This window comes from Pipra filicauda, unplaced genomic scaffold (genome assembly GCF_003945595.2).
Source record: "Pipra filicauda isolate LSUMZ 115617 unplaced genomic scaffold, ASM394559v2 scaffold167_size3244652_pilon, whole genome shotgun sequence".
NCBI classification, from domain to species: Eukaryota; Metazoa; Chordata; class Aves; order Passeriformes; family Pipridae; genus Pipra; species Pipra filicauda.
The window spans coordinates 942,752-968,963 of record NW_024104184.1 but is presented as its reverse complement, the minus strand read 5'-3'; the positions used below and the strand labels follow the sequence as shown (position 1 = coordinate 968,963).

Here is a 26,212-nt window from a genome sequence, read left to right as displayed (position 1 = left end):
GGTGTGGCATAATCTCAACCGGCTTTGTCACACTGAGTGAACAACTGTGCCTTAGAAACCACTGGTAACAGCTGAGCTTTCAGCAAATCACAGCTGTTACTCAAATAAATTATAGCTCCTGTGGAGATGAATATTGCAGCTTAAAAAATAAATACTAGGGAGTTTGCTTTGACATTAAATTGAGGCAACCTAAAAAGAAAATCTGCTTATGTCAAACCTTAGGGAGTGGGCAGTGAATTGCCTAAACAATAGTTACATGTTTCAGAAGTTGGGCTGTGCAAACCACTTCCCATGGATGCAATTTATACATATAGAAGACAAATCTATGTTCTTCTAAGTACAGAAAAATCCACTGAAATATCTGAGGTGCTATTTTTAAAATAGCATAGCTATAAACCTCAAGCTGTTGAGCAATATAGACCTTGTAAAAATGGCTCTTAGCTTCAAGAATAAAACCCAGCAGCAAACACAACCGCTAGTTTGATGATGAGAGCAGGGAGAAAGGATGGTGACAAGTCTCATCCAGGCTGGGTGAGACACGCCCCTTCTACAAAACATAGAAATAAAAAAAAAAATGACATTGTGGGAATAAGGGCAGTGAATCTTTTAACTGCAGACTCCAAGGGGAAAGCACAATATATTAATCTTAGAGAAGCAAATCTCCTGCTCTGTTTCGGGAACAGTCTCCAGCATAGCTTTTGCCCAAGCCCAGTTTGTAAGGAGGAGGATCCCTGCACACGGCCAGCTGGATAATGCCAGTGCACACACACACACAGTTTTTTATACATATGCATACATACATACATTTTTATGAGATATACAGAGAGAGATATCTGTAGAAGTAAAGGTGTATGGATCTATAAGTAGATGTCAATGACAGAATGAGTCACCCTACCACCTTGACTAGGAACCTTTTAGAAGGAAATACTATAACCTAGAAGCAATATTATCAGAAACTTTTATTTTGTTGTGATTTGTGACTTCACATAAATACTGAAGAGGAAAGTAGTTCAAATTTTTAATTTGCAGACAGAATACAGAAACACATGAAAGATTTGTTAGTATTAACAGCCAGAGAGTGTATCAATAGATCTCCTGTGGAAGGAAAACTCAGCATTTTTTTAAAATAATAAATTAGTTCTTTTTAAATTACATTCTATTCTATGTGTGCAGATGTACATTTTCTGTTGTTTTCCATTTTTGTATTTAGTATGAACACACAGAAAAGGCGAGTTTGTCTGTTAAAATGGATAAGAACCAGAAAATAGCTCTGAACTAGGACCCACATCAAAAATGTTTTGAAGTGAAACAGCATCTTTCTACTACGTTAAAAGAAGCAAAGTCAATCCCAAACTACAGAATCCTATGGATATATGGTGAGAAAGCCAATCTAATTCCTGATGCTTATATTTACTAGGGTATTGTAAAATCATGTGTTAACAGTTGGATATTTATAGAAACCCATATTTAGAGATACCAGTAGTTAGACAGAAATCCACAGGTATTAATAGTTTAAAGCAAACAAACAGCAAAAATATTTTTTGTCCAACCAGACTAGAAAAATCAAAACATGCCAAGTGAATGAAACACACTGAGAACAGAACAAAACTTCTGTGTTCCCCCCATGCCATTCTAGTTGGTCACTGCTTATCTCTCTCCTTCATTTTATCAATGTAGTTCAGCACCTCCAGAGTCCTTTTGCCAGCCAGACTCAGGTACTCGGCTTCAGAAGGAAGGGCAGCAGTCCCGGCCGCGCTGCCGGCGCCCGCGGGCTCCGGGATCTCCTGCGCTGGCAGTTCGTCTTTTCCCGCGGTGCCGGCGGTGCGGGGAGGAGGGACCCCGACTGGGCTGCGGGCTGCGGGCAGGGAGCCCCCACAGTTGCACACCCGCAGGGTGCCACACTGAGTGGCCACATCCGTCTTCTCTACTTCTGTCACAGAGCGGTCAGTCTGCGACCAAACATCACACCTGGTGCTGCGAGTGACGTGCTCTCTCTTAAGGGCTCGGTGTGCTGAGCTGCCCTCGGATGGGGCAGCATGGTTTTTATTTTTGTCCTCTATGGTGCAAAAAATTAAGCCTTTATCCTGAAGAATGTTTGCTTCTTCTCTAGCCAAATTACTGCTGGGCTGGAGAAGCACAGTTCTGGTGTGGAAGCTCTTGGGGGCCTCTCTGCTTGCTGAGAGATTGGCATCATGTGTCTTCAAAGACTGTTCATTCAGATATTCTGTCTTTTTGGCTGTGTCTTCCTCTTCACACTGTTTGAATAGAATTGTGCAATTGCAGCTGTTTAAATAGTTCAATAACTAAGGACTAAGTTAATGACTAACTAATAACTAAGTTAGTCAAATAAACAGAAAGGCCAGAGCTGCCTGGTTTAGGTTGTTTGTGCTTTTTTTCATTCTTTTCCCAAGGATGTACTCCTGGCTTTCGGTGCCAATGCAGACCTTCACGCTCACGTGCAATTTATACTCACACACCATGATGTTTTTGTGTTCAAGAATGGCTGAAAACACCGTGTGTCAAATCCTTCTGCTTTACAGGCATGTAATGTAAGGCAGCTATACACAAAGGAAGAGCATCTTCCCACAGTCATGCTACTGTAATTCCACACGGCCAGGCATTATCAACAGAACAGACCACATGTCTGTTAAACTACTTAGGAAAATTTACAGCTAATAATTTCTTGTCCTCCTCACACATGAATTTGCCTTGTACAAGGCAAAACCATAAGTAAGATTCCAGCTACATCCACCCTTAGATGCCCTCAGGCATGGAGATGTGATTTGAATGAAGCCCTGCCAACCCTCAAAGGTTGTGGGGTGTACTCACTGTGTCAGGACTACAGCTCAAATAGCTCTCGGTCTGCCTTGGAGAGTAACTGTAAGACTGGCTGCTGAGTGGTGACTCCATATCTTGAAAAATAGATGAAAAAGAAAGGCTACTCACCAGAAACTCCCCAAATATCCAGTTCTCAAGTACAGCATGTAGAATTAAACATTATTATTTCCGATGCAGTTTTAAGATACTGTTTAAAGAATAAAATGTTAGCAAGTTCAATCTAGGCAATCTAAGGCAGTAGCCAGTTCTCCTCTCAGGAAAACATATCTTAGCAGAAGTTGTGAGACAGGTGTCCCAAAGCTTCAGCTGTGCTGTTAATCAGCAGCTGCACCAGCAGCAGAACTGTGCTACTCAAAGCAAGAAGGACTCTGCAGAGCGAGGGCTGTGAGAGAACACAGCAGACTCCATGTGCACACTGGCTGCCATACAAGTTACATGCTTTTTTCTTGGAGGCCCATGAGAGATCTTCTGCTCTGAAATGCAGCCAGCACAGCTGACCCTACAGCTACAGCTACTGAGGGAGCTGACTCCCCTTCCTCTGTCCACATGTGGAATGACAGCATATAGTCTAATGGAAGAGAATCTCTCTTCAAGGAAAAGCAAACACAGATGGTTCTTAGCTACCTGGTAATGCTACTTGTCTTTTTACAGTGCTGTATGAATCAGAAAAACAAGCCCTCAACAAATGTAACATCCCAAAAAGATCATTCTCCCTGGCTTTAAAAGTAACTGTTTCAATTTCACATGTGGAGAAAAAAAAAGTAATAATATATAAATAGTACTAACTTTTCTCCATCTCATGAAGATTTGAACTTGCTCCAAACTTAGACTCTTTCTCTCGTGCTATTGTAAACTGTAAAAAATAATGAAGTGTTAATAGTGAGGGTTCAGTTGGATCAGCACCTCGGGTTAAGAGGAACATTCAGTTTCTATATTACATAAAGGAGCCACTGCACTGTACCACAAATTATTTTAAGAGGTATTTGTACCCTGAGCAGAACCATATGTACCTGGGTGACTTCTACAGGCAAAACATCTAACAGACTATGTGCCAGTATATGTATACTGGCACAAAACTCCTTTACAATACTGAAGCATCCTGCATATAATGTCTGGGCACTGCCTGCAGAATTTGATCCTAAGGGTTGATGGGTAACTTACACAATGTATTTCAGGCATCAGCTGAGGTGTGAATCAAAGCACATGAACTGTGGACCTGAAAGGGCTGTCTATCTGAACCACTTCACTAGAAGCAGTTCTTTCTGAACTCCTTTTATAAACAATGATGGCAAAGAAGCTTCCACAGAAGTTAATTCAGTGAAGCTATATTCAGTTTCTAACTGTCGTGGATATTCCTTCTCTGCCTCAAAGTATCTTTGACAAAAAATGTCTCTTTAAAAAGTTACCTCTTCAAATCCAAAGAGCTGGTTCTGTCTCCAGGCTGTTTCTTTCATGGACTCGTCATCCCTGAGGAATGCAAACACAAAGTTCTCTTGTAAGTGATTTTTCCCTCCTGCATTTTTATTTTCTTTCTGAGTTAAAGTCCTCACTTGTGACTTTTCTGTCTTCAACTTTTATTTTTCCTTCAGTAACCATAAAATGCTTTCCACTATTGATATGACTGAACTTATTTCTGAACTGAGATTTTACACCAAGAATCTGTTTCTCATAAACTTCATTTCTGTTGAAATGCAAAATGGAATTGGAGAGATGGCAGAAGATAGTGCTGTTTTGTAAAATGGAAGATATTATGGATCGGAGGCTTTGAAAAACATGTCTTTTGTAAAATATGGGGCATTCACATGTGCTTACTTTAGCCCAGGGAAGATACTAATTTCCTCTGCGGCCAGTGGAATGTGGCAGAGTCTTTTAGGGGGCAAGCCAAAGCAAGACCTTAATTTCAGGAACTCAGAACTGTCCCATGAAGCAGTATTTCTCTGTACTTATTATAGGCAGATGAGCAAAGGTATAAGGGGCTTACCTGTGCATAAGTTTATTCACATTATACACTACTATTTTCACTGGGAAAACTTGACTCCTCAGTAATACTGTTTAGAATTTTACCTTCCTGTCCTCTTGGCAGGATTTCTCCAATTCAGCAAGGTCTCTGCAGTTATCAATAGTTAATAATTTGATAATTTCCATGGCACTCACCTTTTTTTTCTTGAATAATTCTGCACATTCTCCTTTAAGTTAATCTGCTGATCATGGTGATAAGCAAATGTCTCTAAAATAAAAAAAAAAAATAAACCTTGATTTTAAAATGTAATACAATAAATGCAATTTGAAAACAAAGCTTTCTGTCAAGTTTTTAAAATAAATAATTGGATTTAAAATTAAGTGATTGCAATCAGAAAATTCATGGTATGTTTTCAGTCAGGGCAGATACATTTCTGGTTATAAGACTATATATCTTTAAAAGGAGAATAAAACCCAGAATACATGTCCTTTAAATCTTGATACGTACCAATTTTTTCAAGGTTTGCATGTTTTTCTTTCTTTTCACAGGGTATGAAGTAGTGCTGTCCTCCATTAAAGTTCTGCAGGTCGGTTTTATGAAGTCCACTGGTTTCCTTGTAGCTTGCACTTGAGTCATTGTTACTTTTAAGAAAAACGAGTTCTGGAGTTGTGAAAATGCCTTCAAGGTGTCTGTCTACAGAACTTTTTTTTTTATTGATTGCAGGATAAGCCTTTCTAGTGTTGTAAGGATAATTTCTGTCAGTCATTTGATTTCTAACGTCAGAATGGATGAAAAAAATGTCAGTACTGCTTTGGTTAACAAAAAGATTAAAATGTTTTGTGGAAGGATTATTGTGGATTGGTTGGCTCTCATCTTCAAACAGGGCCAGAAAGGAACAACCACTTCCAACTTGGGGAGCTTTCAGTTCTGCAGTTTCCTTCACAAAATCAAATACCGGTGCTTTTATTCCCTCACAGTTTTCTGATTCGTTACTGGTCATTATGACTGGATTTTTCCTGGCAGAATTCATAGGGTCTAGCCTGGGGGTGGGGGGTGAAGAGGAGTGGGGGTAGAAAAGAAAAAAAACATTTTGCTTAGTATGCAAAGAAGCAAAATACTGACTGCTAACACAACACTTTATAACTTGATGATAAAAATCTCAAAGACTTCACTACTCATCACACTTGTTTTTGTCCTAAATGAGCATTATTTCACCTGAAAAATTATGTATTCTACTGTATTTAGTTTTTACTTTATAGTAAGATTGGTTTAAAAGGGGGTCTGTTTCATAATATCTCCAAATATACCAAGCCATGGAGCTTGGTATCACACCCTCCAGGGTGTGATTTATAAAAGCAGCCACAGTATGTCACTGCTGCTCCACCAGCTGACCAAAGGCAGCAACTTTGGGGAGGGGATTAAAAAACCAAAAAACGAGGAAGATAGTTTCCTCTATTCATAAAAGTAGTTTGTTCCTCAAGATTACTGTCCTCTTGGGTACTGAAAAGCCTAATAAGCTCTGTGTACTGCTTTATTCCTGGTCTCTCTAGCAAGTGACTTCCATTTGTACTTGAGATCAGTAATCCTGATTCAGCACAGAACTCCTCTATTGCACTGTCAGGTGGCCAGTCAGACATTTTATTTTGGCCAGACTTCCCTACCCCACTTCTGAGAGTAGTGATTTTGAAGATGTTATCATGCAAACATCAGGGGCTTGAAGGTTATCATGCTTTCACTTACTTAGCTCTTAATCTAACATTTTCACTGTATTTTTTCCAGGCCGGATCTGCTGATCTGACCTTTCAGAAACTCTGAGCAAAAAGTTAAGAGTCTTCAGAAGCACAGAGAATTGGCAAAGAAGGACATTCAAAAAATGACCTTTCTTTAAAATGTTTTGAGCAATGCTGTCAATGGAACTTGAAAACTGAAATGTAGTACAGAAAACTTCTGTGGTGTTCTGTTCAGCAAATACTTGGAACTGGATAAAGATTCTACAGTACTTCTATGAAGTAGTTTCCTCTGCTTACAGAAGCCTCCTCAGAACAGTTTTAAAAGGCTAACCACACTAGACTTTGTTCCTGGAGAAATTTGGACAGATATATGTGAGGAAGGTAAAACTGTTTTGTGAACCAATTCAGAGGGTTCTTCTTAATTCCAGCTGAACATTTTTTAATGCAAAGTAAAAGTTAAGAGTAGATGAGAAGATAAGACATATAAAATTTTTAGTTAATATTTAATGCCACACCTCTCAGAATTACGCACATTGATTACATCATCAGTATGTTACATTAAACAATTGTATAAATTTACACTCTACTTTTCACAGTTAAAGAAACTCCCTTCACAAAAGAACTTCCATCTCTTGAGGTATAAGAATTTATGGCTACAATGGATGAAAACAAAACAAGGACAATATAAAGAAATGGATTTGAAGAACAGTTGGAAAGGAGATGTTTTTAGTGAGCCATAAATGGGCAGAAGACAACAGGAGGTGCCATAAGCAGATGAGTGCAGGCCTGACGGCCGGGGGAGAAATGAAAGGGGAGGTGTAGATGCAATAAGGTTATGTAGGGCTTTAATGTAAAGATATTAATGAGGAATTGTCCCAGATATACAGCAAGGTGAATGCTATCCTCATTTTAGGTTTTGCTGGAGAAAACCAGGAGAAGCTACAAGAAGAGAGAAAGATAAGGTGGCTGAGAGGAAGCTAATGTGCCTGGTTATCGTGTGACCAGTGAGATTATCAGTCACTTAAGTCCCCAAGCAAACAGGCTGTAGGTACTTCAGGAACAGCAAAATATTATATGGTCTTTTTATGGCTCTATCCAGCCAAAGCTAGACACTGACAGGAACTTTCAACCAGATGGCAGACTCATAGAATAAAACGAGTAAAGAAAGATTAGCTGTGTACAACCCCTAGATCCAAGGGAAGAGTCCCTGGAAAGAAAATTACATAAAATGTTCAGTACAAATGAGTCTGGCCCTAAACCATCTATGATTAGAAATATTTTTAATCAGCACATACAAAAAGAAATATATTCTTGAGTTCTAACCATTCTTTAAAAAACAAAGAGCATATTCCCATAAAAGTATTATTGAAAAAATTATAGGGGAAAAGAGCTATAGTAGGATCACATATGAAAGAGCAGGAAAGAAAATGCTTTGTTCATGGAATTCCAAGTATAAACAAGTAGGTGGAGTTGCTCAACTGCTACTGCATCAAGGTCATCAGAAAAGCACTTGCAACAGTGACCAGAACTAATGAGACCTGAGGCAGCTTCACTCTCCTTGTGGCTTAGTAAATCTGAGCTATCGTTCAAGGTGAACACTATCATGTTTGTGATATTGAAAAAATATTGAAAAAATAGATCATGGTTCCAAATGCCTACCCAAAATTCAGCTTTTGCTGTCTTTCAGCAAATTGAAATAGCTTTGTATGTTTAGTCTTTCCATTTGATTTCAATTTCTATTTGAAAAGCATCAAAAATCAGTGAAAAAGACAAGTAGCAATAAGCTTCAGATAATCATAGTATTTTTCTTAATTAAACTTGACTGTTATTTCCCTCTTTAGTGTGAAATCACTGCCTACCTATGAAATGGTTCAAACAGTTCCTGAAGCACTGTATCGGACTTCCTGAAAATGCACTGGCTTGGAGGTTTAGTATTCCAAGAGTCTTGATCAGGACTATTTCCTGGCTGAGAAAACAGTAGAAGCTATCAAACTCTGAATACACATAATGGCTATAGTCTTTAAAACTTTAAACTTGGGTTTGCAAATAATATACATGTTTTCCCACCATTTTTACTTCTTTTTATCTTTACAGTGGAAGCCCAAACCTGCTAACAGCCCGAGTTCTGTATAACTCATACTTTTCCACCTTTGCATATCAATGTTAATATGCAAAATGTCCTTTTAGCACCCCATCCTCCCATAGTATGAACAAGCTTGATAGACTGTAACAAGCTGAAGTTCCACTGAAGATGACAGAATCAAAAAACCTCATCTGGAAGGGACCTCAAGAGTCATCTAGTCCAACCTGCTTAAAACAGGGCCAGCTTCAAGCTAAGGCCAGATTGCTCAGTAATGTTCAGGACAACCACCTGCTGCATGGCCTCTTCTTGTGCTTAGCCAGTTTTGTGGCTATTTTTTATCCTGTACAAACAGAATTTCCATTGTTGAAACTTGTGCCTTCCACCTCTTGCCATTTCTCTGCGTACCTCTGGCTCTGTCCTGTCTGTAGCTCTGTTTAGACTGTAGAAGACACTGGTTAGTTCACCCCACATCCGGGTCTTTCCCAGTCAATGAAAGCCCTCTTTGCTCACTCGCTTCATAATCACTACCTGCTCCAATCCCCTAACAATTTATGTGGCCCTTCATTGGTCTTGCAACACTTTGCTCATTTCTCTCTTGTACCGGGGGGGTCCCAAAACTGGACACTATCTCAGACGTGTTCTCACATATGCTGCTCAGAGCGAAATAATCGCTTGCCTTTGACTACTGGGTGTGCTCATTGTAGCAGCACGTCAAGGGAGGTGATTCTGCCCCTCTACTCTGCCCCCGTGAGACCCCACTTGAAGTACTGTATCCAGACCTGGGGCCTCCAACAGAAGAAGGACGTGAACCTGTTGGAGTGGGTCCAGAGCAGGGCCAGAGAGATGATCAAAGGGCTGCAGAACCTCTCCTATGAAGACAGACTGAGACAGTTGGGGTTGTTCAGCCTGGAGAAGTCTCTAGGGAGAACTTACAGCAACTTTCCACTGCCTAAAGGGAATACAAGAGGGCCAGGGACGGACTTTTTACAAGGACATGTAGTGATGGAACAAAGTGTAACGTTTTTGAACTGAAAGACTGTAGTTTTAGATGAGATATTAAGAAAGAATTCTTTACTGTGAGGTCATGAGAAACAGGTTGCCCAGAGAAGCTGTGGATGGCCCACCCCTGGAAGTGTTCAAGGCCAGGATGGGTCTTTGAGCAATGTGGTCTAGTGGAAGGTGTCCCTGCCCATGGCAGAGGGGTTGGAAATGGGTGATTTTTAAGGTCCCTTCCAACCCAAACCATTTCTGATTATTGACCTGTTGCCATGTAGACTTTAGCCAACAGACAACTATTTAGAGTATGATAGCAACAGACAGTTTTTTATTCATCTTATTGTCCATTTATCTGATTCATACCTCCCCATTTTGGCTACCAGGATCCCATGGGAAATCTTGTCAAAAGCCTTTCTCAAGTGTAGGTAAATAATGCCTGCTGTTCTCCCAAATTTACTGAGCTACTAATTTTGGCACAGAAAGCAATTGAGTCCACCAGGCACAGTATGACCTTGGGAAAACTGATGGCTGTTCCCAGACACCTTCTTGTTTTTCATGTACCTTGGAATTGCCTCTGGGAGCTTAGCTCCCTAATCCTTCCAGAGACAAAGGTGAGATGATACTTCCCCAGATCATGCTTACATTTTTGCAGATGAACATAACACATTTCTTGTCGCTGGGAAGCTTTCCTGATCACCACAGTCTTACAAAGACGATAGATATCTGCCCTGCAGTGATGTCATCCAACTCCCTCAATATACTTGGATGGACTCTGTTCAGTCTCATGTATTTCTTTATGTCCAGGTTACTATGGATTCTCTAACCTGTTCCTTCACTACCGTTTTGCACCACTCTCCCTCAACTCCCGACTGAGCTTGAAGAATAGCCAGAGAGCAGAACCTGCCTGAAAAACCTGAAGCAAAGTAGGTTTTGAGTGCTTCAGACTTTTCAATGTCCTTTGTCTCAATTCTATTTAGCACTTTCCTTCATTTTCTTTCTTTGATGAAACATCTAGAGAATTCCTCCTTACTGCCCTTCTGACCCATTGTGATTTTCAGCTCTGACCATCCTAATGGCACCCCTCCAAGATCAAGGCATGTTTCTGTGTTCTTCCTGGGTTGCCCATCCCTCCTTCTACACTTCTTTGCATTTGAGCTCAGTCAGGAGTTCCCTGATTCAGCCAAAGTGGCCTCTGGGACCTCCACATTCTCTTGCACATTGAGGTAGACTGTCCTTGTGTTTTGAAAGCATCTTTCTTGGGCTCCTTTTTTCTTCAGGTCAGGTTCCTCTGGGTTTCTGCCTACTCATTTCCTGAACAACCCAACATCTTCCTTTCTGAAGCCTTTGAAGCACTTCTTCCTCACTTACCTCAAGACTTTATAATACCACTGATGATACACATAGAATTTGTTTTATTATTTCCAACTAATAATATATTTTCTAAAAAATAAAGCATATTGTATTTGCTATTACTTTTCTAAGGATGACTGTTTTAAGAATCCTGAAGTTAACAAAAAATAATAGTAACATGCATCAGAACAAATAACTCTCAATTGTTACTTAAAGGTAATGAGTTAAAGAGCAGGGTTTTCTCGATCCTTTTAGAGCACTGAGAATACTGTAAGAACTATGTTACACTGCAAGATTAAAAATTAGGTCATGGGATCAACTGGGATCATACAACACCCAGTTACACCAACTGTATGTTTAAGAAAGCCGTATCTACAACTATAATACACTTCAGCTTTCTTTAACCAATTTTACAAGCCAGAAACAAAAGAAAGCCAGCAGCATGTGACTTTCTGCAGATATCAGCAATGCTGAGAGCTCAGTGTTAAGCTCAAGTTAAGCTTATTTCAGAACAATAAAACAAATATATTTGTATATATGGACTATTCATTGCCACCAGCCTACGAGAGATGCTGATCATTTATAATTATCTTCACAGTTACACTCTATCTATATACAAAACAAAAGAAAGTTAGTTTAAAATAATTCTGTGGAAGTAAAATGTTAACCAAACCTGCTTTTGCAGCTTCTCTTCATAGGTCTGTTCCCAAATGTCGCCCATTAGGTTTGTGTTGAACTTTTCTTCTGGAAGCTGTGTACAGTTAGAGGACTGAAAACCCTAAGAAGACAATGAACAAGCAATAAAAGCTCTTGCTCAGTTGTCTTCTTGTTCCATACTAGAGCCAACATACAGTAATTCAGTTACTTGTGAAAACTAGACAAAATATGGCAAAGAGAATTTTATCAGAAACTGTTTTGATTTAAGCATAAAGTGCAAGGTAATCAAGCCTTTCTATATCTTTTACATCTCTGCACATATGCCACAAGGAAGAGAAAATTTTTGTGTATTCGAATGTCATGATACGACTTTTTCACGAAAAACATAAGGCTATAAGGGCTTATTTCAGGGAAAGACATAAGTACCTATTTAATTTGAAGCATGCACACAAATGTTATCCTGCAGAGACATGGATATAAATACATTTTTACCACTATATAGGTAAATGATCTGCTGAATTGGTTCTGCGACTTGCACTTAAGTTCCTCTTAAAGACTCACTTTTGTTTATGCTTCTCACATTCCATCATTTCACATTTCTGTTCTTTTTTTAAATTACCTGCTGTTGGCCTCTGTTCCTTTCCCATAAGCTCTGTTCTTCATGACTAGCTTAGAGCACAGATATTCTGAAATAATTTGCAAAATGCCTAAAACAAGATGAGCCTTCCAGAAATATGTAATCACAGGAACAAATATAAAATGTGACTGCAAAATAATATATCAAAATAGTCCTACAGAGGAAGACTTCATATATTTCAGTATCAAATAAGATTTGGTCACTCTTTTAAAAATCACTTAAAAATACAGCAATTGCTGAACAATTTTAGTTTCATATCATAGGAAAAATAAACCTACATTATGCTGGTATTTTACTTTCTCTGAGAGATGCTGCCTTCTGCTTTCCAGTACTTGCTTTTGTAACCTTGTAAAATGAACAAAAACAGCCTATGAAATACAAGATACAAGATCTGTAAGATTAAAATATTCAGAGTATTAATTTCAAAATAATTTAGAAATATTTTTCCACACATCTTACAAAGGCCTGATTCTTAAGCAGTTGAGAGCAGCCTGTGTGTGATTCGGTCAGGTCAGGGTCTGAAGCTGGACAGGAAAGCAGTGTAAGTGGATAATGCTGTTTGAATAGCCTGCTTCTCAAGATAAAACTTGTGTATGTACCTGACATGAGTAAAAACACACCACCTTTTTTAAAAAAATCTCTCAGCTTCATGTGCAGTGTTTTATTCAGAATCTATTTATTTACTCTCACAGTATCATTGGAATGCCAGGAGTGATTGTGAAACTCCCTGTTTACTACGGTATGTATATGGTTTCTTAATACTCCAAATATAAAACCATCATGAAATACCTTTTCCAGAACTTCATTTTAGCATAACTATTGCCTATTTTATACAAGTACCTGTTCTGGAGATCATCTAGGTTTGACTTATGTTGTGTATGTAGTGGTGACGTGGGAAGCTCTAAGTTGTGTCTCCCAGGAAGTTTTTTTACATCTTCAATGATATCCACGTGGACTGGCTTCCTCACATTCTCTGCAATGAAATTATTTGCTATGTCAGAGCTGGGCTTGGTGAAAGTTTTGAGGTTCCTGAATGTTCACTTGAGTACAAAAGCTGTTGTTTTAGACTTCTTAATCCATTTAAAGCCATAGTTTTTCTTTCTTTTTTACTAACAATGCAAAAACTCTATTCTAAATGGCATGATAGTATAAAATTATTCACAGTCAGCTACTGTGTGTGGACAGGCTCTGTTGCCCTCCTCAGTCATCTTCTACTTTTCCTCAGCATAGGACAACAAATTTTCCACAATCTGGTTTATGAATATGTCACAGAAAATAAGAGTCATAGAGTCATAGAATTGTTTAGGTTTGAGAAGACCTTAAGACCATTGAATCCAGCCATTAACCCTGCCCTGCCAAGTCCACCACTAAACAATGTCTCTCAGTACCCCATCTGCAGGTAAAGAGTAGGACTGAAGTTGCAGTGACGTTTCTTTAGAAGTTTAATAATGGATTTTAAGAAAGATAATTTGGGTAGAACTGACAAGATTATTCCAAATGCCCAAATGAAAAAGGAAGTGGATTACAAATGGACCCATTCAACGGCAAAGGGAAAAAGAAATGGATATAAGATAAAATTAATGAATAGAAAATGAGGAAGGTGCATAAGTGTATGTTGCAAACATTAACCCTTTCCTGGCCAGAACCAGGACAGTGTACAAGACTTTAAAGGTGACGTAGGCTGTAGCCAAGGTTATTTGATTCGTCTTATGCCCTGACTTTTTATTCAGTCATAATTTTTGTATTTAGTTACAATTTTTTTATTTTAAAAATAAAACAACACTGAGCATTAAGTTACAAGTGGAAGAACAAGAACGAAAATAAAAGCAGTAATAGTTAAGAATAACTGATTCTGAGAAGTCAGAACACTGTTACTCAAAACTCACCGGTGTTGTCTTTTTTGGTTGATATCTGGTTAACCACATAGAGATTAAGAAGATCTAAACTGACTGCTGAACTTTTAGGAGATGATACTTCCAGAAGCTTCATTTTTGATTTAAGTTTCTTTTTTTCAAAGTATTCCTTAAATTTTTAAAGGAGATAATAAGTTTTTGACAAAAGCTTCAACAATAGACTAGAAGTATAGATAGATATTTCTTTTGAGATTAGCAAGCAAGACTTAGTGAACGATTCCTAATAATAAAAACACATGATTAAGTACCTCTGAATTCTCACACCCTGTTAGCAGTTAATTTATTTTTTATGGCCTTGAAAAAGACTGCAAGTATAATTGGTCATATTCAGAATAAGTCACCGTTATCTTGATGCCAAAAATTTAGTCCTTAAACACTCATTTCTCATACTTCCTGTATAATCACTAAAAACTATTTCTTTCAAATAAAAGATAACAAATGTGGCAAGAAAGAAGTCTTCAAAAATTTAAACTTGGGCTTTTTAGGCAATTTATAAGATAGTAGGCAAATAAACTAGCAAGATTACATACACCAGATGTGCCATCCATAATGACACAAAGAGTTTACTGTTCTCCAAATTTGTCTTTCTTGACAAAGAAAATAGTCTTGTGACAAAAAAAAAAAAGAAAGACAAATCTCTATGATTGGGACTTCAGAAAGACTTTTTGTTGTAAGGAATAAAAAGAGATATAACTGACACTTTGAATATATCAAGCAGATAATTCTGGAAAATTTAGGAAATAAAAAACGTCATTTTGTAGAGACTTAATAACGATCCTAAAATCATTAGCATCAAGTATAGCAGATTAATAAAATAAAACAAGTAAGATTTATTTTTTCTAACTGAAAAATGGATATTGAAAATTGAAGGCTATGCCAAAAAGAAAAAAAAATAGCACTGGCTTTTCTTCTGAAATGTAATTCCTCTCCTGAATGCAGGTTACATGTAACCAATATACCCAACATGTTCATTAGTAACTAATTTTCAGTATAATTTATTATTATCTTTAGCTTTCTAGGCTGATTTCATCTGTGGAAAATATCTATTTTTCAGTTAAGAAGTAAAATCAACCTGTGTACAAATCAACACTTCAAAATTTATATTACTTTGGGGTCCACACCCCTAAGATGTATCCACTTCCCTTCAGTGTCCCAGATATTTTCTTTCCATCACCTCTAAATTACCAAATTACTGATAATTGTGTAATAGCAATTACAAAATTACCACTCTGTTTAGTAATTTAGTGCTACATTATTAAAAACAATTCTGACTTGGATCCTTTCCTTATTTCCCTCCTCCACTGAAGCAAATTACATAGTTTTAACATTAATTATGTGGTTTAGACTAGTAATCCCTGAGAAAACAGATATTTTGAGAACTCGCAGGCCTCCAGGAGACTGGGAAAGTGATGAAGACAACAAGCTGCTGATTGGTCCTGCATTCCCTTATGTAAACGTTTTTATTTCAGTGATTGTCTCCATACAGTCAGCCTGTTTCTCCTACTTCTCTGTATGCCTATGCACCTGCTCTGGGCACTGGGGATACCAGCTGCAGTGGTGGAGCTTCCCTGTACTGCCTCTTTCTTCCCTGCTTAGGACACTGACTTCACTTACTGCGGTTATAGCCATTTTCTCTTACTGTTTTCTTCCTCTTTGCTGTTTGAAACATCTTCTGCCAGGGATAAGTTTGGTTCTCTTATTTCACTTTCAGATTCAAAATACAAATAAGTTGGCCTACTTTTGCAAATGCCAAATAAAGTACTTCAATGAGCCTAACACCCTTTAATACAGCCCAGAAGAATAGCTGTGTATGCATGTGTTAGGCCAGCTGACCATGTGGTTGTCACTGTGAGGCTTCAAGCAATCCCATGTGTCAGCACATAGCAATGTAATATGGTAACAGCAGTAATTCAGTAAAACTTAAATTGGGCACATTCATTCATTCATTCATTCATTCACGCCCTTCTCCGGCTGCCTCCTCTTCCTGCTGGAATTCAGTGTAGTAAACCTAGCACAAGACTTTTGCTCTAAAAGTCAGGTAAAAACAGATGCTTTGAAAGTATTATCTAAGTAAATCCACTAAAGCATTTATATAACAATATAAAATCCAAGGTAGCTAAAACTGTTTACCTTTTGTTTTCTCCTTTCCTGCTTTAATATGATTCTGCTCCTAAAAATGCAAATAATTATTATTTTAATTGCAAAAGTATAATCTTGAGTCATGGCTTGAATTGCTCATCAATGTTATTGAGAATTTAGGACACAAATATGTTATGTTATGTTGTGTTATACTATGCCATGTTGTGTTGTGCTGTGTTCTGTTATGCTATGCTAATGTTATGTTATGTTACATGTTATGTTATAATGGATATTCAGGTAGTTAAGTCAATATATCTCTGTTGAAGTCACCTTGACTGATCTTGGTTTACTCAGTTAAGGACAGGACAACATTGTCTATTAGGCTACTACACTGAACATGAAAAAGGAAAACAGAAGAAGCTTTTAGTCATTTGACCTGTAATGCAACATTTCATCAATTTGTAATTTCTTAAAACTTAAGAAATATTTGTCAATATATTATTTTCTCCTAATTTTCTTTGTCATGCTGCAATATAGTTCCAAAATATATCAGCAAAAAACCCAAAGGAGCACTATACAAGCTTTTACCTTTTTGGTACAGAATATTGTGAACCTTCCACAAAAAAGGTAAGAACAATAGTTTGTCACTACAAGGTGCTGTTGTTTGTGCACCCTAGGAGATGGTTATACCTTAAACTATGTATCTCACTTGTAAAACTTAGCCTTAAATGCATTGAAATGGATTGCCTACAGGACATAGTGCACAAAATTGGACGTCATGGTCACTGCTGTGAGCAGGGTGAGCACGGCTGCATTCCTTGGGTCGGTAAGATTAGGACATTTGTGAGGGTTAGAAATATTGAATATCCCCTTGGAATGACTTTTTCTTCTTTTTCTGTTCTTAAGGTTAGAACAAACTTTCTAAACATGCGCACATAACATTTGCCCTTGCAGTGGGGAGAAGCCTTAGTAACAGGTAGTTTTTCTGGCACGTCAAACGCAAATCCCAGGCTCACTTAAGGAACCCTGACAGATACTACCAGCAGCAGCAAGCAGCAGGTTGATTTGTATTTGCTAAGTGCGTGCAATACTCCTACACACTGGGTTTTCTTAGAGAGGGTATGACAGACAGACATTTAGGACAACATTGGGTTTGGGGTTTTGGGTGTTTTTTTTTCAAACTGAAGCTCTCCCCCCTGCTTCACAGAGGCAATATTCAGAAATCCCATTTTGCTGGGAAGACTTCCAGATGAGTAAGCCATTCTTTTAGTTTGATTCTGCATAGAGTCAAGAAGATTACAAAGCTGTGTTTAGCAACACTGCTTCCCAGTGGCTGGTAAAATCTGTGGGGTTTACATTTCTAGTAGATGGGCAGATGGTACAGCACCTAAAGAAACTGAATGTTATTTTTTTTTTTTTTTAACATTACAACTCAGTTTGTGGTATTTTACTATTTCAGTGCATCTCAATACCTGTACATCTTTTTCTCTAAATGGCAACCACTGTTGTTCGCTGAGAGTGTGAGGAAAGGCCTCACCCAGCCCCTGCCTGTGGAGAAACACTGGGCCTAAACATGACAGCCCTGCTTGGGGCGGGATGGCTGCGTCACCACACAAACCACAGCGCTGCCCAGCCTGTGAGGGGACACCGACACAGCATGGAGCTGTTTCTGTCAGCCTTTGAAGAGTTTCACTCACCGACTGCCACCAACCCAGTTCATTTTCTGCTGCTGAGGAGGGAGGGAGGGAGGGCTGGAGGTGGGGGCGATGGCCACGACAGAGATGGTTTGCAGCCCCCCAGCAGGGCCACAGGGCCCTCCTGCAGGGTCTCCTCCTCCCTGGGAGCACCAGGGCAGCTGCTCCCCATGTCCCCAGGCTAGCAGAGAAGAAGGAAAGGGTGGTGCAGGGACACACAGCCAAAAGGGAAGGATGCAGAAAACCAAGCAAAGCAGCTGATGGGGAGGAAGTGATACTCTGGTTGCTGCTGCTCCTCCTCTACCCACCATGTTTCCATACAGGCTGCTGCCAGAAGCCATTGCTCTTTTGCAAGGGGGTGTCCTTGCAAAAACCTCTTGCTGTCCCAAGTGAATTGATTTGTCTTTCAGGGCCAGCTTGTCTTTGCTACAACCACCATACTTTTAAGGCAAGAGAGAAGCACCTTCCTCCCCATCCCGCTCTTCCTCAGGTAACTTAGGGGCAACAAGGGAATCAATGAGCATTTTCTACTAGCAAGTGTTGTTGCCCTTGGGTCTGTCTGATGACCTTTTGTGTGCAAATGTGATAAACCCTCCAGGAGAGATGCAGAGCTGCAGGTGCTCCCTGTGCTCCCAGGGCATCTTAGCAGCAACACAGCTCCACTCGCTCCCTTCCCTGTGACTCCCTGCCATTGTTTCAGCAAGTGAAGGCACCCATTTACAAAACAATCATCAAATTTTACATGAATCTTTTCCTGTGGCATTTCTTTACTGAGTTATCTTTAGCCTAATATTTCTCAGGGTACTAAAGTTTGTTTAGAATTAATACATCAGTGGGAAGGATGCTCAGAGTAGATATTAGGAGTCTAATATTAAAAATGACCCAAGATTTTTTTCTTTGTAATACTTCTAATTTGATTAGGGTGTTTATAGAATCGGAATAGTATGCATAATTGGTTATTGTAACAACACTAGATTAAAATCATCACAATAGGTAATATCTATATTTTAAGTCTATGTGCCTCTACAGCTCATATGATAGATGACAGAATGAAAGTTAATTTAACTAATTTAATCACTTCAAACATTAACTTTTATTTTCAATTCCATCTAATGTAAATGTTTCACATGTTAATACTATGTCTAAGATGAAGTTTCATGCCTAACATATTCAAATACCTTTTACTTTTGTTTTTCTAATATATCATGTTTTCTGTATCACCATCACCCTTACTTTTCTATAGTATTGTCTAGATTTAAAGAAAAAAGTGCACTTTTCTTTATGTTTGATTTATTTAGTCTGGTAGTTAGCAGTTATTTGTAGAATCCTGGAAAAGTGACACGGCAGCTTCAATTAATTATTTTTCAACATAAGAAATCTTCTCCTCAAATTATTTTCTGCAGATAAAGACCTTTCAAACATCCATAAAATAAAGAATCAGTTCTTTTTTGAGGAAGGCAAAGTAAACAATTAAATAAGACCTGAGATGTATATGACTATATTTCCAGTATCTGCATGTTGTGCCTTGACTGAACATTTGAAAAGTTTGAAATAATTGTTTTGGATGTCTGAGTGACATCTTAATTTTCAAGAATTGCAGGTCATTACTGTTAATTTTTAAAAGGTCATGAGAATGAGTTTCATGGAGCTTAGCTGATTTTCTGGGAAGTTAAGTAAGTATAGAAGAAAGACTTTCTCTATGTGTCAAAAACTGAAGTTTAAAGATTTCCCCTTTTTCTAACTTTTACAGCCACCCTTCAGAATAACTGCCTCTCATGTTTTGTTAAGAAAGTATTATACAGGATCTTCTTCAGAACAGCTTTCCAACCTCCATCACTGGAGTTTTCCTCTCTGATATGCTTCTTCATTATCAGATCAGCTCTAGATACAAGTGACATAGCAAAGCAGTTCAAAGTAGTGTACCATTTATCTGATGCAAGAATGCATTTCTACAGAAGGCTGGTGTTGAAGTGTTGACTGTGCAACTCAAAGCATCCAGCTTTAAGTAAGTAAGTAAGTTTAATAAGTAAGATGCAGAGTAACTGAAATGCTTTTGAATCTCTATCCAGGGTAGGAATTTTTGGTACTTTTAAATACCAGTATGCACTTATTTAGGTCCCTAAATATCAGCCTAATTAGCTAATACTAGGAATGCACAACTAAAAGAAGCCTGACTGTTCCAAGTGGAAGCTTTCCTTTGGCAAATGCAGTGCTTAATCTTTGTTTACAGAGTTGCATGGTCTTCTTCCAGTCAGTGATCTATGTCCATTTCCTCCTTGAGAGATCAGTTTATAAAGAAAAAAAGCAACACTATCTGTGGTGTTTTACACTAACCTGGTTGATTGTTCTGCCCTAAAAAGTTCTTTTTAAAAGATGGCTGTGATATTGCAAAGTCATGATAAGAGTCTGAGGAGGTTTAAAACAGAGGACAAAACTTGATTTAAAAACAAAGTTGCTCCTTTTAAAAGTAGCTCCTCTTGAAAGACAGATCTCTCTTTCAATTAATTTAATGAAAGGCCCTTCCTCTATTCACCTTGAAAGGGTATAGAGACAGTAGATAGTAGAGAGGCTAAACAGTTTCCAAACATAGCAAACTGGTCAGCTCAGAGAGAAGCAGTTAATCTGCCTGGGTCAAAATCCAATGCCCATCTGGGAAGAACATGGGATTCGATCTACATGGCAAACCACCAGCCAGGACAGTACCACTGACAACAGTAGGTTGACACATTGCTATATGAAGCAGATGCCATTCTTAGCTGGTGTTATTTAGATGGAATAATTTTTCACTGAATGAACCCTCAAGACTAGGTGCAGTCCTTGGCTTGATGGAGAACAACGCACGACATCTGTTTTCAGAATGCTGAAAACCCCATTTTATGAAAACAGTATTTCTATAAAGATTAAAAAAGACCAAAGAATCCTCTGCAGATGTGCTAAACTCCAGTAAGGGAACAATGTCAGTCTTGTTAAGAACAAATTAGGAGAGGGAGCTAAAAGAATTAAATCTTTACGTGTGCTAGGAAAAAGCTGAAGGATACCAGACTTGAAAAAAAGAAACAGTCTGAACCACAGCAAATAGCTATACTGCATTCAAAAGAAGATAACAGTAAGGAACATGAACTCTGAGAAACACAAAAATACAATTAGATAGGCCAAAAAGAATTTGGGAAACAACTAGGCAAAGGAACCAAACTACTAAATCACTCTTCTTCACATCAACTAGGAACAAAGCTTGCTAGAGGGCCAGTTGAGGGCCAAGGTAAAACATAAGTGCTCAGAAGAGACATGGATGTTACAGAAAAGATAAGTTAGTCTTCTTGCATCGGTATTCATTGATGAGGAAAGTGGGGAGAACTTTATACAGGAATCCTTTCTGGAGAACTCAGTGAGGATCAGTCCAAAGTGAAAATAACAACAGATAGTCAAAATCATCTTAACCAAGACCGAACAAAGACTAGCAAAGCATCGGGACTAAATGGTATTCACTGAAGAGTTCTATAATGAAGCACTATGACCATGTATAACTTGATTTTGGAGTAGTTTTAGAGACTAGAGGGTAGTAAACGTGACAATTTTGAGAAATAATAATTCTGTGGCAATCCAGAAAGCTTACTTCTGCATAAAAAATTGCAGGAACTATAATGTAGGTCAGCATGTGAAAAGCTGACCTATAGTGTACCTTCTGCAGACAGAATTTGCTGCCTCATAAACATGTAGAAAAGAGCGATTGCTGTAGTCTTGATGGATTTAATTAAGGCTGCTGACAACATCTGTTACTTAAGGTTTTAAGAAAACTAAGAAGCAATGAAACAAAAGGGAAAGTCCTGCCATTTATTAAAATGCAAAAGAAAGGGAGGAGAATATTTAGTTCTGGTATCGCTGTAGTCAATGGCTGGGGGCTGATATGGAATAGAGGTTGACGAACTCCTGAGATGGGAAAGTTGCTGGGTGAGAGGAGAGTGGGAGAGAGTGAGGAAGAGCGAGCTCCACTGTTGAATGCCTCTTCCAGAACAGGCATAGGTGGCCATAAAGTGGAGCCTGTGGGATTCAGGGTCAAATCAAGATGAAAGGAGGGATTCTTCATATATGATATGGTAGATCTGAGGAATTGCTTGCCATAGACGTTATTATTTGTATAAGACTTTACATTATTTCAAGAGAGACTGGACAAGTACTTTTAAGAGTAGAATATTTAACAGAAAAACCTCTCACTCTCAAAATTCTCACAGTTAAAAACGGTCAGAGGGTGGGAGAGTATGAAGCTGTAGCAGGGGAGGCAGCATCACATGTAATTGCAATTCTTTTTCTTCCTTGGGTATCTGCTTAGAGCTATTGTTAGAGGCAGATTCCTGTGCTCGATGGAGCACTGGTCTGAACCAGTTTGCTTCTTCTTAATATTTAGAAGTCTCCCAAATAAGAGTTAATAAATAAACTACAGTAGATGATCTTTGTGTTGTCATACCAGCTGCAAACCCTCAAAAATTCTTGAGGCATAACAAAAGGATGGCAGCAGATCCCGTGTTTGGGGTGTATGAGTAGAAGAGATTATTTTCCTGGATTTATTCCTGCCTGCACTTTTGCAGAGTAGAACACTGGCTCTGCTGAGGGCAGAGCCAGTAGCACCATTGCTAACTGATACCAGCTACATGATTTTACCACTTTTACCTGTACTATTGTACTTGGCATATAGCTTATTTAAAGTGTTCACAATGCACTTGAGAAAAGGTTTAATAAGGTTGCATTTTCTTCAGATGATCTGAGAATAGAAACCTTAAACAGAAAGAAACTCAAAGCAAAACCTTTAAAAACATATGTAACATATTCAAGACTTCTGAAAGCATAAAAAAGACACACGCTGATTCAGCTGAATTACCTGTATGAAATAAGAAATAAGCTTAACGAGAAAGAGAAATATGTCCAAAACATACAGATATTTAAGTTTTTAAGTATTTAAGTGTAAATACTGAAATGGTAATTCTTTGTCTGAGATCCTAACTTGGCAGTTTACTGTGGTTGGAACAGCTGACATTGATCTTCTCCATCCTTGGCCTTTTCCCTGTCCCTCTCTCTTCGTAAAGGGAAAACAACTTGTTTACACTTCTTTCTAGAGCTGTATTCTATCTAGAATCTCACTGTTCTCAGAAGTCAGAATTGTTTGTGATTGGTCTGCTATTGACTGTCCCATCAGTCGGATTACTCAAATCCCTTATGGATAAACTATCAGAACCCACAAGTCATACAGGGTTCAAATTTACAGCAGCAAGTATGCATCTCCCTAAAGACAGAGTAAGGGAAAGAGGACTCCTGGTGTGGGAATGCCCCCCATTTACACCATCTCTGTGATGTCTACACTCAGGAGCCAAACAACAGAGTAGGATCTCCCTATTTCCTCTCTCCTCTCTTGCCATAACACACCTCTGGCTATTCTGGGTACCCTACAGCCCCATTAGGACCAAAAGAGTTGGAATCAACTGCTTGGTAGGATCAGGCCAGTCTCACCACAGTGACACTTTTTCGACAAGCTTCTACCTCTGTGATTTTAAACCTGAAGCTCCTTGCTTGGCTTAGATCTCCAGATCCTAAAGGAATTACAGTGTCTGGATATTCTACTGAGGTATATGAATATAGTCAATAGCTTCTCTAAACTAGGCTGAATAAGCAGATAATTTCTGCTGATACAAACTTGAAATCAAAGGTCAGGGTATCTTATCACCCTTTTCTGATAAAAACATCAAATTTGTCATTGGTGTGCCTTGACATTGCAAACTCTTTCTGTGGGTGTATTTCTGTACTTATGTAAGGGATGACATTAAAGTAAACAGAAAATTTGGAAGTACTTCAGAGTAAGGTATTTACTTGATTAATGACTTGTATGTTCATCCTCTCTTGAATCTGGCTCAAGCTGAGTCCTACTATTCCCACACCACTATGATAAAATATACAGCTCAAAATTAAAGAAAATAACAGACGTTCCCAGCTCACCATATTACAGTACAACATATTTTAGACATTATTTACAGTTCAGTATTAGTATTTGAAAACAACAAGCACTGTGTGGATTCATGACATACTCATCCACATAGAAGCTGCTATGTACTGTATACATGACCTATGCATATCTAAATGTTAAAGATCATAAATAGTAATGATTCAAAATGCATAATTTATATCTATTTTTCAGTATCTTTATTTTTTATTTTGTATGTCTTTATGGCACAGTGGATAACTCCATAAGCAGTGAGGAAATTCCAGTTTACTGCACATTGACATAACGGCTATGGGACCTTCTGTTAGGATCATATAAAACATCAGGTAAATGGCCTTTTGCTTAAAAAGTTGCACGCTTTGTTTTTTCAAACACTGAATCAAAAGATACAAAAAATGATCATGGAGTAGGACTGATTGATATCTCTTGCATAACAGCCTTCACATTCCAATTCCACTACCTCCACTGCAACCACAGAGTTGTGCAAGGACCAAGTGCTGGTGTGGGAGCCAGCGGGATTAAAACAGAAGAGAAAAAAAGAGGCATCAGTTGCCATGATTACACTCTAGTTCCTACATATTCAAACATTCATGGACGTTAGTCACTCTAATACTCATTATCGCCATTTCTTTTTCCTCCTCAGTTATTGGTTCCTGCACACAAGTTATTTTAACGCATTTGGTGAAAACTAACCATATGACTAAAAAACAATCATTTGACACTAACAAATGTGTTTTTCCTTTAGAGAGGATAAACCCCCAAACATTCTGGTTCCAATATCAACATCCCTCCAATCTCACAGCTTCAATTACTCAAACTTCACTGAACACTGCACCAATATTACTGCAGCTTTATTAATTATTTTTCGAGTAATATTGTGAACTTTTATTATGACTAAATGTAGTAAAATTGCTGCCTTCAGCATTAAAAAAATATAAAAATCTAACACCTAAGGCCATGCTTCACAAAGAGGAGTTTGTGCACGGACTACTGAGCAGGACTGTGGCAGAGCAAAACTCTTGAGGCAGCAAGAACAGAAGAAAGAGAGTATTTAAAACAACAGTTTAGGCTTTTCTTCATGCTTTCAAAAGGAGGAAATACATTTCTTTTATTGACTGAAACACTGCACAGTAAGATTTGCTTCACTTAAATGTTCCCACAGATCTGACTGTGGGGTGTACGTCTGCACTAACCACCAAGCCACCAGAAATTTCAGTCGTCCAGGATCTTGCAAAGCGAAAGGTCAGCAGACATGCAGAACCAAAAGAGATCTGTGAACTTTCCCCTTTGTAAGAAAACGCTAGAGTAATGGAATATTGCAAATAGCTGTGGTTTGGCAAAATCTTAGAGTATGCTGTGGTACACACAAGCCAGAAAGGGAAGTATGCAGTTGGAGATCATGATTAAAAAAACAACAAAGCCTAAGTAAAGCAATTTCTTAGCCAGTGTATCTTGTGTCTGTGCACTGAAAAACCTTCCTATTTTACTGACAAAACAACCTGCAGTGAAATCAGGCCTACCTACTAACTGAAAGTTAGCTGAACTGCACTAGGTCAGATTTTGACATTTTTCTAGCTTTATTTGAGTTATTAAAAAAAAAAAAAAGGCTAGAAAGGTCTCTGTCTAAATCTCTAGCCTGTCCTCACTGGTAAAAATACAATAAACTCCAAAATTACCTCACATCTTCTCTAAGTAACTGTCCAGCCCATTGTGGACGGAATTTGTGCAATCTCCTAGGAAGAAATGAGAAATAGATGTTTCTTGGTCTTTTCCTGCTGGTCTTGGCTTATTGGACTTTTTGGAAGGCACCTGGATGTTTAGATAAATGATGTCTGATTTTTAAAAGCAAAGCTTGCTCGCTCTCAAATCAAAGATATCATTCCCTCATCCTGAAGCTTCTGTTGCTCTCTAAACATCATCACTGCACCCTGTTCCCACTAAAGGGGGCTGCTTTATAACAGTAAAGTGACAGCATTTGCTGAGTTACCAAGAGACTGGTGGCCTTACTCTCCATTTCTAGGGAAAGGCCGGGCTGCTCAGCACTCCTATATGCTCAGCACATTCTTAAATTCTGCTTTTATATACACACCCTAAACTAATGCTTTATCATATATCATCTTATACAGCTCCCTTACTACTACATTTTCAAGGTGTAAAAGAACCTGAAGTATTTTTTAAGTACTCTGATTCTCCCCCTGCAGTTTCAAATACAGTACCTTTTCCAAACGAGGTAAGAAGTATAAATAAGAAATTAGGAAAAGAGAAAAAATAAAGCATCAAGACAACTGC

General features: G+C 38.4%; 1 protein-coding gene across 5 annotated transcripts; it reads right to left on the bottom strand.

The window, feature by feature from the left end:
* Nucleotides 1-942: 942 nt before the first annotated feature.
* Nucleotides 943-26,212, bottom strand: CUNH12orf40 (chromosome unknown C12orf40 homolog). 5 transcript variants are annotated; one of them, XM_027731985.2, is made up of 13 exons: nucleotides 17,941-26,128; nucleotides 16,295-16,334; nucleotides 14,138-14,273; nucleotides 13,092-13,224; nucleotides 12,530-12,596; nucleotides 11,631-11,735; nucleotides 8,388-8,494; nucleotides 5,306-5,838; nucleotides 4,993-5,065; nucleotides 4,245-4,305; nucleotides 3,625-3,691; nucleotides 2,830-2,912; nucleotides 943-2,255 (listed from the first exon to the last, which is right to left on the bottom strand). In XM_027731985.2, the coding sequence occupies exons 1-13, from the start codon at nucleotides 18,276-18,278 to the stop codon at nucleotides 1,641-1,643; spliced, it is 2,358 nt and encodes a 785-aa protein (XP_027587786.1). In that variant the 5' UTR covers nucleotides 18,279-26,128; the 3' UTR covers nucleotides 943-1,640. The 5 variants fall into 5 exon arrangements, with proteins under 5 accessions (XP_027587786.1, XP_027587787.1, XP_027587788.1 ...); XM_027731986.2 differs by having other exon boundaries at nucleotides 18,246-26,127; XM_027731987.2 differs by lacking the exon at nucleotides 17,941-26,128 and adding an exon at nucleotides 17,716-17,738.

Excerpts from the sequence above, each read along its gene's own strand:
- CUNH12orf40 (XM_027731985.2), bottom strand. The coding sequence starts at position 18,278 with ATGGCTTCTGGCAGCAGCCTGTATGGAAACATGGTGGGTAGAGGAGGA. Across the intron at positions 8,495-11,630 it reads AAGAGAAGCTGCAAAAGCAG|CCAGGAAATAGTCCTGATCA; the intron begins GTTTGGTTAACA and ends CTGTTTTCTCAG. Across the intron at positions 4,306-4,992 it reads AATTATTCAAGAAAAAAAAG|GGATGACGAGTCCATGAAAG; the intron begins GTGAGTGCCATG and ends TGCATTCCTCAG.